The following is a 13,479-nucleotide window of genomic DNA, read 5'->3' on the forward strand; positions in this document are numbered from 1 at the left end:
CCTTCAAATTCACCTGACACATAGCAAGTACTGAAACATACAAGTTTTCTACCTGTCCTGATTATATACAAAACATTCACAATTCGCCTCACATAGGAAAATCCTTCCAATGAAAATAATTTCAAGGATCACTTACAACCAGAAGCTTGAAGTGTTGGACTCCAAGACATGAAAGAGCTTCATTGCACTACCTGTTTAAAACAACCTCATTGTTCTGTACAAATTTCTTGCTGTTAAAAAAAGCAGGCTAACACATAAAGAGTGAAACAACACAAAAAGCAAGCAAGGGGATTACAAGAGAGACTGATTAGTGGGGCTCATACTGTCATACAAATCCACAGTACAGTCATACCTTGGGTTACAGACGCTTCAGGTTGCGTCTTTTCGGGTTGCGCACCGTGCAAACCTGGAAGTACCCGAACGGGTTACTTCTGGGTTTCGGCACTCGCACATGCCCAGAACCACTAAACTGCGCTTTGCGCATGCGCAGAAGCACAACCCATGTGTGCGCAGACATGGCGCTGCGGGTTGTGAATGCTGCGGGTTGCGAATGTGCATCCCGCACAGATCATGTTCGCAACCCGAGCATCCACTGTACTTTTCAATCAGAGTTGATAACAAGGAAGACAGGCAGACATTGCGACACATATTTTGCAATGTGCATGTTCTATGAGAATACCAGAGTCCAGCACCTATATCTTTAGAAGTTAGACAGAAGCAAACAACATATGCACAAGTTTAACTATAATATTGTCTTGAAAAATAGACCATCTTCACACAAATATTTTGATTTTCCTAGTGCAGATGTGCTCTAAAGCGTACTGTTTTGCCACAACAGCAATGCCAAGCATTAAAAAAATGGTACAACTACCTTCCTATAACAGAGACAAATTCACAAAGCAACAGCAAACTTTTCAAAATCAAATGGTTATTAAGTTACAACTTCCTCTGCAGCACACAGGGAATTTTAGATTTAGTTTAGTAATACTATCAATCCACTAACAGGCATCTCTCAGCAAGCCGAAGTAAAGACTGGCCAAACATTTTTGATACACATATGCAAAGTATTTGATGGACATTAAGATATTTCAGCCTGCAAAGAATCTCCATAACAGCCTGAAATACTTTTTGATCATCTTTACAAGACTGTGCTTAGTCTTCCAGAAATATTTCAAGATTTGACAAACATAATTTTGTCAAGGTATCAGAAAAGACAGCTCTTGTGTCTAATATATTTCAAATCTGAAATAAGAAGCAATCTGTGTTAGAGACTTCATGAAATCAAATATCCATTAATCTCATTATAATATATCACAAGCAATAGCTAAAAAGCAACAGTGACCCAACTGACTATATAGCTGAATACATTATTTACTTCCATAGCTAGAAGTACAATAATCAAGCACCTCTGTAAACAATGATGTACAATCTTGGCCAAATTCCAAGACTGAACTTATGTCAAGTTGGCAAATATGTAACTTGAGCGAGATAATCACAGTAGCATGGCAACAGACTTGCTGAAATATATCAAATCAGGATTTACATGCTCAAATTATTTATTCAAAGGGGAAAATGCAAATATCCAAAACCTGCTTCTACAAAAAACCAAACTATTTGACAATCTATTTCATCATGCTTCCACTAGAGCATGATGCCCAAGAAAAAGGAAGAGCAAACCTAGAATTTGGCAGTTTTCTCTTTTGCTAAAAATACAACCATTCACCAACAAAATACATGAACAATTAACACAAAACTGCAAAACCAAGCCTTAAAAATAAAACTTAACTGAACCCGATCATAGCATTGCATTATGATAATACTTTCTGAAGTAATTCATGAAAGTCTCCTAAAATTTAGTAATTGCAAACCTTTATGCCAGAAACCTAACCAAACAGACCGAAGAGAAACAAGACAAAAATTACCTCTGGTGAAATTTTCAAATATATTCCAAATAAATAAAATCCATTTCAAAACTTACCTACAGTTTGGAGGAGGGTCTAATGTAATTTCTGCAAGTTCTTTCTGAATTCTTAAGAGAAAAGAGACAGAAGTTAAAAGGACAGAGTTATTTTTTCCTCCAATTTATTAGCTTTTTAAAAATTAACTCCAGTGTGTAAAAACTAAGTTCTTATGGTACAGGAAACATGCCACAAAAATTAAGTTACACATTGATCCTTATTGGCTGGGACATACACACTTTGCATACACCCGCCAAATATTATTGCAGTTTTCATTTCGGAAAACAACCCAACAGAACCAAAGTTTCTGTTTAAAAATTTCCAAGGTTTAAAAAGCAGTCCAGACATAAGACATGATAGCTTACCAAGAAGCCAATGCCAGCAGTTCAGTAGATTTTTCATCTCCCCCATTGCTCCACCACCCACATACCATCAACTATCCTGTGGGTTGGGGAGGAGAGGACTAAAAGGAACAGGAGCCACATCGAATAAAGGTTGCACTTCAAAACTGCAGGCTATCTTGCTTCAGCCAAAGCAGAGAGATGGAGGGGAGAAAGTATTTCTGCCCCTTGTGCTCCCAGGCAAGCAGGCAGGCAGGAGTGAATGAGCAGCAGGCAGATGAGCTGGCTGCCCAGATAGGCGGAATGGGTAGGAAAAGGAAGAAATAACTTCCTGTTACTGAGTGGCAAGGCTAAGGAATTTGAGTGAGTTTAGTAGACGCTATGAGGGGGCGTGGTGGGTAGGCAGAGTTTGCATGCAAAATGGACATGGGAACAACCAGTGTGTACACACAAGCAGAAATAAATGCAAGCACTGCTTCAACATGCTTTCCATATTTATGTGCTTCTTGCCTTCTTTCTTGCATTTCAACCCCCCCCCCCATCTATATAACAAATTCCCTTTGCTCAAACACATCCAAGGAGATGAATTCTGAGCACACATGTACCTTGCAAAGCACAAAGAATCCTATAAAGACAATGTACGAGCACAAAAACCTGATTTCCCAAGATAAAGATAAAAAGAATTGTGTTACTCTGACAGCACATGCTTTAATTCCAAAAAGGCAAATGGACTACACTTTTGGATTACTTGAGCTAATCTTACATCATCACTCAGCATTTTTAGGTGTTCAGTGTGTATGACTAAGCCACCTAGAAAGAAAAATGGGTTACTAGCTGAGAAATGCTATGCAAGTGGTAATGAATCAACATGTTTACAGAGCTAAAAATTTACAGTCTGCCCATCTGACATAATGTAAATATTCTGATTTATGTACTAAAACTATGATAATTTAGATGCTGCAACACAATGAAAGTAAAAGATCCATTTACACAAAATTGGATGGATCCAGACTAAATTAGCTGCACTTGCACTTCACTGGAATCAGATAGCATATTCATTATAGCATAAACTTTTATATAGACTACAGCCCACCTCATCCATTTTTGTGTGAATAGTCACTGCTGTATTAATAATGATCAATGTAATGATCAATGCTCACACATTTATGCATTTCATTTCTTTCTGATCTCTCACTATTTGAACCACCAGTGTGTGTGTGTATGTAAAACACACACACACACACACACACACACACACAGAGAGAGAGAGAGAGAGAGAGAGAGAGAGAGAGAGAGAGAGAGAGAGAGAGAGAGAGAGAGAATACTTTATGCTTCTGATAAAGTGGACTGTACTCCACAAAACTTGATGCCATAATACATTTGTTAGTCTTTAAGGTGCCAGAAGACGTCTTGCTGGTTTAACTGGCTCTGTTCTGGAAACTTACAATGTGAAGTAGTTAGTAATTACTTAAGTCCTATTTATTTCAGCAGGAACTAAATACAACTAATTGAGTATGGATGCAACTCATTGAGCACATATATTCACTGTGACTTATTGGGGTTTTTTGGGGTGGTGGAGGAGGAATATAACACTTATATCTGGTAGGCACTGTTAACAAACCAAGATGTAGAATCTTGCACACCCTTCCCCAGCTTCCACTTTAGCTATGATATAGTATCAATATAAGCCTGAAAAATTGTTTAGAGATCAGGAATGTTACATGTACCCTGGCAACACTTCCTGCTAAAATAGTGCATTTAAATGCTTAATTCTAACTACAGTATTATGTAAATCAACTTCAATATGGCTTCATTCCAAGAAACCACACTTAGGATTCTAGCTCAGGTCCCACTGGTTGCAGAAACTAAACTTGGTTAAGAACATTATTCAACAAATGTCTCAAGGTGATGTACAACAAAAACAGCAAAAAGGAACAAAAAAAATCAAACCGTTAAATACAAAAAATAAACAGCCAATACAAAATAAACACTCATGACAAGAGATCCATTTAATCAGCTGGGAAAGTCTGTTGGATCTCTTTCACAAAACGGGGTACTCACACTAAAAGCTCTACTCTGAGCTACTGTGGAGTGGGCTTCTGAGATTTTGGACTTTCAGGAGAAACTTTCCTGCAGACTGCAGCTGCTGTGAAATGGGTTCTTTGTATTTTCTACTGCTTGTCTAATTGACTCTGGGAAACTGAAAAGATCTGATCATCTATATTAATATTCCTGTACATGGTACGGTATTTATCAAAAGACAGGTTATCTGGCCAAGCATATTTGGCTAGTGAAAGTGATCAGTTCCGCGGCACAATGTGTACACAGTCCCTGAACAAATATGCTCTTGGCAGTAAGTGTATGTGTGAGAGAATATATTCTCAATTTACAAGGTGCCAGGCTGTACATTTTACCCATGGTCCCGAAAGAAAGAACTAAAAACTGCTGTATGTGCATTTTCTGGTTTCACGCAGGAAACATAAGCAATCTATATTATCAGGATTCTTTAGCTACTCTTATTTCAAGTTTTTAGAAGATAAGAAGCACTCAGTACATTTTCAAAAATGTTTCAAAAACTCTTAGATCTGAATTTGCATTGGTTTTATGCTGCATCATCTGCAGTTTATTTTTATAGTGATTTTATGTATGGAAGTTTACAGAGCCCATCCTTAACAATTATATTGGGGGGGGGCAGGATATAAATCTATTAAATAAAAATAAAGTACCCTTTAAAACAAGACTTTGGAGAAATATTAAAGCTTGCTGGGTTTTTTTTTATATAAATGGCAGGCTTTTTGCTGGCACTTTCGTATATGGCTGAGAAATGGAATTCTGCAAGAGACTGTTCTACAGTAGGTGAATACGTTTAAACTAAATAATAGATAAGCTACCACAAATTCCACACATGGATATGTGCTAATGTGAAGAATGCATTCAAGGATTCAGTTATTTGACATTGTCCCAGTTCAACTTTTCTTTTTGTATGTGATTAATATAAGCATGTAACACTGTACAGGTTTTGTTGGAACTTATCCATGTTATTTTACTACAAATTAATAAAATTATATTCTATTTTTTAAAAAAGACTCACAAGTCTAGCATTTTGACTTGCCAATAATATAAAGTGTATGTGTGAAAAGTTGCACATAATTAACCCAGCAGAACAGGAAAACCCCTTTGGTATATAGCATGCCCTGATTCACAAGTCACATTAAACCGTAGATAATGTTTAGCTATGGTTTGACATGAATGAGCAGTGTGCTAATGCTTAGAAGTCTCCCCTCTCTGGGAACAATAAATGACAAGCCTTAGCATATCAAGCCATCCAAAGGTTTGTTCTTGGCTTGGGGTGCTGGGAGAGCAACAAACCATAAGCTTGGCTTCAGATGACAAGACAAGACAAGGCTTGTATGATATGGCTCCTGGGGCAGAAGAACAGCAAACAGAAACGTTTGGGCAACATGCATTAGCATGCTGCTTGTTCACAATGAACCATAGCTAAGCGTGAACTATGGTTCAGTGTGATTGCACATCACACTATGGTCTATAAAACGTAAGTGTATGTCGCTGAAGTTATTTACTGCACTCTTATATTTCCATTTACAACTAGACCTCAATATATTCAACAGTTTGAAACGTAATGGAACTCAAGAATTCTGCCTTTCAGATGTCATCCAAATAAGCACAGCTGCAGATACCAAGAAAAACAAAACTGTATTTTAAACAAAAACAGATCTTCCTCTCTGGCTAATACTCGATCTCACAAGGGGAAGGAAAAAAGGACTTTAAAAATCCTATCTCGTTCTAATCAAACTGTTCCACAGGGTATTTAACAATGACATCTAGCTTGCTTTTGATCCCCCCCCCCTTTTAACATAACCATACAGGACAATGCCGAACAAAAACTAAACCATTAATGGAGAAAAAAATACATTAGAACAGAGGGCATGTAGATATTTATAACCCTTGATCACTGCAAATTACTTTTATAAATGCATTACTTTTATAAATGCATGCATTCAGTCATGAAGGTTCTAGCACATGCTAGTGCAGAGCTTTCCAAACTTTTCATATTGGTAACACACTTTTTAGAAATGCATCATTTTACGACACAGTAATTCAGTTTTGCTAGCAAACTGGAGGTTAATTTAACCCCTTTCTAGTCCTGGGAGGAGCACAGGGAGCGTTCACATGACACACTGCAGCTGAGAAACTAACGAGTCACAACACACAGTTTGGAAAGCTCTGCTCTAGTGTGACGAAGAAACAGACACCAGGATGGGCTATGTAGATGGGAACAAGAACATAGCTAAATACATGTCTTCAAACATACTATTTTTAGGCATACTCCTAAGATGTTTAATAGGTACCGTTAAAATGTGACGTATAGATGTGGCTGCAAATTTCCTATTTAACATATATATTCCATGGCAAATCCAAGTTTCTATGAAATGGCCATACAGTATACTTGTATAAAAGTAAGTAAATATTTTGTAACTTAGGACATGGTTGAGAAGGGGCTGAATCTACTGCACACTCCAACTGGGGTCACCAACTGCTGGGAAGTGGTTAGCCTTTACACTGGGGGTCGCCAAACTTTTTTGGATCATTGAGCACATTTCAAATTCTGAGACAGGGGTCAGCAAACTGTCCCTCAGACCTTGTGGGGGGCCGGACTATATTTTGAAAAATATATATGAACGAATTCCTATGCCCCACAAATAACCCAGAGATGCATTTTAAATAAAACGACACATTCTACTTGTGTAAAAACATGCTGATTCCCGGACCGTCCACGGGCCGGATTTGGAAGGCGATTGGGCCGCATCCGCCCCCGGGCCTTAGTTTGGGGACCCCTGTTCTGAATGCTGGGGGCACCAATAAAAAAATAGCTGCTATTGACGGGGAACATGGCATAACATAAAATTAGAGAGACTGCCACCCCCGACAACCCCATGCTTACCATGGGAAGTCAGCTATGTCCTGCTGATCCCAACTGTGGTGGTCACTCAATATTGAATTTACACAAACAACTCACCCCCTGATGCTGTGAATGAATAGCAACAGGGAGCATTCATTAGTACCAAGAAAATATACTCAGTCTCATTTCATAGAAGTAGCTTAAAAGATACCTCTACTCGAACAGCATCCCAAGGTGGCCGTCATTAAATCCCATGCAGTGCCCTTGCGGAAACACCAATGATGGCGAAACTTTTGACACTGGGTGTCCCAGCCCCTATCAGCAGAGATCCTGCAGAGGGCTGGGCTGCAAACCCCCAGGATTCTTTGAAAGGCCTTCTCTTCTCTCTAACCATCCTTCCATTCACCACCCTTCATACTGGATGGATTTTCTACTAGTATTTATCAATCAAGGGTTGCAACCAATTCATACTTGAGAGTAGAGCCATTGAAATCAATGGATTTAAATTAGCCATGGCCATTTATTTTAAAGAGTAGGACTTGGTTGGAGCCTTTAGAGGAACATTAATGTGATGCATTACCATCGCCCTGCAGTGTGGGAGATATATATATATATATATATATATATATATATATATATATATATATATATATATAATATATATATATATATACATACACACACACACATACTAGAACATATTCCATATGTAACAGAGTGTGACACACCTCTTAGTTTGATATTAAGAATTATGAAAGTGGGTTTTTTTCTAGGTAAAGTTCACATCTTTACAAATCCATTTATAAGCTTACAAGGTCTCCACAGTCCAATATGACCAACAAAAAGAATTAAAAGTTTGGTTGTGCTGAGCATTGGAACAGGCAGGCAAACCTCACTATAATGAAAAGCTCTTTATGCAGCCAATATTAGCAAAGCTCTGCATGAGAATACCCCTTTCACCCAGAAGTTAAGAGGTGGGGCCTCTCATTATGCTGAAATGCAGAGCATGCTAAAATGCTCTGTGCAGTCAAACCCTCCTCTCTTTGCCCAAGTTGTCTGGCACAAGCAGAAGACTCAATGGAAGACTGGTTCCAGAGGCTACCGTAAGTTACCAGAAGGAAGAACTGTATGGCAAGAGCTTCCTTGTCCTTTTGGCCGGGATATTTCCCCCCAGATGAGAACCAGGAACTGAACAGGTGACAGAGTTTGGGGTGGTGGTGGTGGTGGTGGGAAGAGCTGCAAGAAAGCCAGAACAACCACTGACATAAGAGAGGAGCTGATACTCACAAGGCAGTTATCTTAACATACTGTAGTTAAGGACTTCTGCTTGAGCTTGTTTTTCCCTCCTCTCTCCTATTCCTTTTTCCATGTGTGCTATACCTTAGTACTGATTTTGTAAGCTGTTCTGAGAGCCATTCTTGCTAAAGGTTAAGGTATAAATTCCATATATAATACAGTTATGGCTGCACATAATCTTTTTTTATTTAGAAATTGGTATATTTTATGAACAAGCATAAATACTAGCTGGGTGGTACAACAAAACATACTAGTTTGCAACTAAATAGAATCATTATAGAATCTAGGTACAAATGCAACACTTTCGGTATGCAGGGCACATTTCTTCATTCATGCTTAAGCATATACTCTGCCTTCTTACAAAAAAGATTGTATGACAAAAGCAGAGTTTCTTATAGGTACACACACTGATTCCCCCTCTTCTGTTGTATTATGTCTCTTGCCAAACAGGTTTTCCGTGTGTTTGTAGGCCTTCAAACACCTGCAAAACCTTTTTGATGAGAAATCGAAGAGGCAGGTAAAAATATGTCTATGAAACCATAAGCAGTAAGTCCATTTAACTTCCAAGCCTTTTACAAACTGTCATTCTTATGCTAAAAAAAAAAAATTCCTTCAGTAGCACCTTAAAGACCAACTAAGTTTTTATTTTGGTATGAGCTTTCGTGTGCATGCACACTTCTTCAGATACAGTGAAATGGAAGTTTCCAGGCACTTATGTAGAGAAGGGGTGGGGAGGGGTGGGGATGGGGAGGGGGGATCACTCAGAAGGGTGGTGGAAATGGGTGATTGACTGACTGATAGCTGTTGATGACCGCAAACGACTGCAAATGGTTTTGCATGAAAAAGCAAGGGTTGAGATGGCTGAAGATCGCTTATCATGTATAATGAGATAAGAACCCGATATCTCTGTTCAAACCAGGTCCCTCCATGGTTTTGAGCTTGGTGATAAGTTGCAATTCAGCAACTTCTCTTTCCAGTCTATTTCTGAAATTCTTTTGTAGTAAGACAGCTACTTTGAGATCTTGTATAGAATGTCCTGGGAGATTGAAGTGTTCTCCTACTGGTTTTTCTGTCTTCTGGTTCCTGATGTCAGATTTATGTCCATTTATCCTTTGGCGTAGGGTTTGGCCTGTTTGTCCAATATAGAGAGCTGAAGGGCACTGTTGGCATTTGATGGCATACACAATGTTAGAGGATGAGCAATTAAATAGTCCTGAGATGGTATGTTGGATGTTGTTGGGGCCAGTAATGGTGTTGTCTGGGTGTATGTGGCAGCAAAGTTGGCATCTGGGTTTATTGCAGGCTCTGGTACCAGTGTCCATGTTAAGTCTGGTGGTTGTATTATTGTGGGTGAGGAGTTGTTTAAGATTGGGTGGCTGTCTGTAGGCAATGAAAGGTCTTCCTCCCAGAGCTTGAGAAAGGGAGCGGTCATTGTCCAGGAGAGGCTGTAGATCTCTGATGATGCGTTGTACTGTATTAGCTTGGGAGCTGTATGTGATGACTAGTGGTGTTCTGTTATTTTCTTTTTTGGGTCTGTCTTGCAGCAGGTTCTCTCTAGGTATCCGTCTGGCTCTGTTGATCTGTTGTTTAACTTCATCAGGTGGATATTTTAGTTCTAAAAAGGTTTGCTGTAGATCTCTTAGGTGAGATTCTCTGTCTGTAGAGTTGGAACAGATGCGGTTGTAACGTAAGGCCTGGCTGTATACGATGGATTGTTTGGTATGTTTGGGATGGTAGCTAGAAGCATGTAGATATGTTTGTCGGTCAGTTGGTTTTCTGTATAAGGTGGTGTCTATACGTCCATCCTGTATTTTTATAGTAGTGTCCAAAAAATGTATTTCTTGCATAGATTGGTTCATTGTTAGGTTGATGGTGGGGTGAAAGTCATTGAATGTCTGGTGGAAGGTTTCCAGGGTCTGTTGTCCATGTGTCCAGATAATAAAAATATCGTCAATGTATCGCAGGTACAGGAGAGGTTTGAGTGGGTAGGAGTTAAGGAAACGTTGTTCTAAATCTGCCATGAAGATGTTGGCATACTGTGGGGCCATGCGGGTGCCCATGGCGGAACAGATTTCACTGTATCTGAAGAAGTGTGCATGCACACGAAAGCTCATACCAAAATAAAAACTTAGTTGGTCTTTAAGGTGCTACTGAAGGAATTTTTTTATTTTACTTCGATCCAGACCAACACGGCTACCTACCTGTAACCATTCTTATGCTGTTAGCAGTAATTGCCACTAAATGAATGTGTTTTGTTATGCAAAACAAAACTTTTAAGGAAAACATTTCAGCTTTTTAGTAGGCTATGCTTAAGATCCAATCTGTGCTTGTTTACTCAAAAACCCTACAGAGTTCAACAGGACTTACTCACAAGTGTATGTAGTATTATACACTTACAATAGAACCACAGAACTGTAGGGTTGGAAGGGACCACAAAGGTCATTTAGTCCAACCCCCTGCAATGCAGGAATCTTTTGCCCAAAGTGGGGCTCAAACCCACGACCCTGCTCTACCAACTGAGCTACCTCTGACATTATGCACAGAACTATTTATATATTTAAGACATTTATAGATCATATAATTGTTCTTATTTCTAAGCAGTACAGTATACATAACAACAATCCTGAGAAAATGAGACAATAAAAATGTATCACTACTTTAAAATGCCTGCTGGGATAGAAAGTCCTATGCCCCACAAATAACCCAGAGATGCATTTTAAATAAAAGCACACATCTCACCAAAACACCCACCCACCCCACTCACACAAGAAACCAAAGACCACCACAGCCAAACAAGCGCATCCTACGCCAACCCCCGACCTCTCTCACCAACAAAGGAGCACAAGCGAACAACAGAGAACCTGCACAATCAACGCTGACACTGAACCCCTACACATACCAAGAAAAAAAGAGAAACATCGACACCCCACCCCACCCACCTACCTCTCTCCCCTTTCTTCCCAATGCCTCAACATTCAAGATTAATGTGTAAAAACGATACATGGGAAAAATATGAGACATTGTACTACCTTTGTAAACCAAGAAAATCCTTAATAAAAATTAATTTAAATAAATAAATAAATAAATGCACACATTCTACTCATGTAAAGACACCAGGCAGGCCCCACAAATAACCCAGAGATGCATTTAAATAAAAGGACACAGTCTACTCATGTACAAACACACTGATTCCCGAACCGTCTGTGGGCCGTATTGAGAAGGCAATTGGGCTACATCTTGCCCCCGGGCCTTAGGTTGCCTACCCCTGCCCTAAAACAACCCGAAATTTAAGAGGACTGAGAATGAGCATTATTTAAAGGGCCTATAAAACGATCAACTGAGAAATCCACAGGAATCTAGTGTGCACTTGCATATATTCTATTCAGCGGTTGCCCTACACAGAGTTTTGAGGAATATTTTGCCCACAACAATGAAGTGAACCAAGTAGCAGCTACTCATGCAGTGTTGCATGTGCATGATGGAGTAGTTACACTTAGCAGAGGAAAAGCTAACAATGTTTTAGACAAAACTGGTGTTGCCCGAATGAAGAACGACTCAATAACATGGAGCAATAGAAAAGCAAGCAGTAATGTCACCATGCAGCTGGCACACTTAACAATTAATTATATATTTAACCAGTCACACTGTAAGATGCCAAAGCAATCAGTTGCCCTGAGTTTTTCATGTCTGTAGGACTATACTTTAGATAGGCTTTTGTTTTTTGTATCCATGACTGGTTTGAGATCCCCAGAAATAGAATATGAATTCTTCTGTTCAGGCTTATGCTGCCATGTGCTTGGGGAGAAACTATTAATGCAGGCTCCATCTGTGCAGTCTAAGCACACCAACCGTTCTCATGAAGTAACTGATGCAACAGCCTAAGATCTCTTAAGTAGCTGTTCTCCAAATCTACCTTCTCTCTTGGGAACGAGAAAGCCAAAAGTACTAAGGAAGTCTGCCATTTATCTGAAAAAGTGTGCATGCACACAAAAGCTCACACCAATGACAAACTTCGTTCGTCTCTAAGGTGCTACTGGAATGAATTTTTCTATTTTATTTTTATCTTGTTTAACACTATGAAATGAAAATGCATTCTCAGTCATACTGATATTTTATCTGACCAAGCAGGCAAAGGAAAACATCATATTTTACAGCAGTAAGTACAGGCGATTTCTGTTCTCATCCTGAGAGATTTCTGTTCTCACCTCATCATTCTTAACCCAAGGTACTACTTCCGGGTGAGCAGAGTCTGTAACCCCGAGGTACCACTGTATTACTATAACCTTCTTTCACACTGAATTGCTGAAATGTCCAAAATGTTTTAGCTAATTAACCTTGACTTATGCTGACAAATCTGAAAACTAGTCAATCACATAAACGCAAGTGTGTGTATCTATGTATAAAGGTACAAACTGCCTCAATTTTAATAGCAATATAGGAATGTCAATGCATTTACATAAACTATTATTATAGCCATTTGGATTAAGTACCAGTGAGTCAACCAACCAGTGATCATACTAAGGCTAACACAAACATACAACCCTGTGGAGGAATGTAATACTCAGCAGGTGAATAGATGCCTACTAATGATATTAATTAACAGGAAAGGTAATGGGAAAAGTCCACAGAGAGCAAGTACCTTTTAGCACTAGTTGAAAGTTTAGCAGCTGTTTTGCTAGATATTTTGCCCTCCTTTTTCTTGGGCTGAACCTGTTCTCTTTCTTGGTCTTGTTGAACACCTTCCCGCTGATCTCCATCAGAGCTGCCTCCACTAGTGCTTGGACTATCGTCAACTCTTTGCCCTTCAGTGGACATCTTAGATTCTAAATGGAAAACAAACAAGCAATATAAATAAAATCATAGCTTTGGTTATTATTCATCCAAACAAATTATGAAGCTATTGGGAGAGGGAAAGCATCCAGAGGTTTGGACTGTGACGTCACTATCATGCAGATGACATACA

General features: G+C 39.1%; 1 protein-coding gene across 1 annotated transcript in view; it reads right to left on the reverse strand.

The window, feature by feature from the left end:
* LOC118091682 (ubiquitin-conjugating enzyme E2 E2) overlaps positions 1-13,479 on the reverse strand; it is a 117,560-nt gene that overhangs the window by 94,654 nt on the left and 9,427 nt on the right. Inside the window, exons 2-3 of the mRNA XM_035128878.3 lie at positions 13,156-13,339; positions 1,979-2,029 (exon numbers count right to left, since the gene is read on the reverse strand). Of these exons, the coding sequence (XP_034984769.1) occupies positions 1,979-2,029; positions 13,156-13,331 (227 nt within the window). The 5' untranslated portion in view covers positions 13,332-13,339. The remainder of the gene's footprint in view (positions 1-1,978; positions 2,030-13,155; positions 13,340-13,479) is intronic.

The sequence above is a fragment of the Zootoca vivipara genome, chromosome 11 (genome assembly GCF_965207765.1).
Source record: "Zootoca vivipara chromosome 11, rZooViv2.hap1.1, whole genome shotgun sequence".
Taxonomy (NCBI): domain Eukaryota; kingdom Metazoa; phylum Chordata; class Lepidosauria; order Squamata; family Lacertidae; genus Zootoca; species Zootoca vivipara.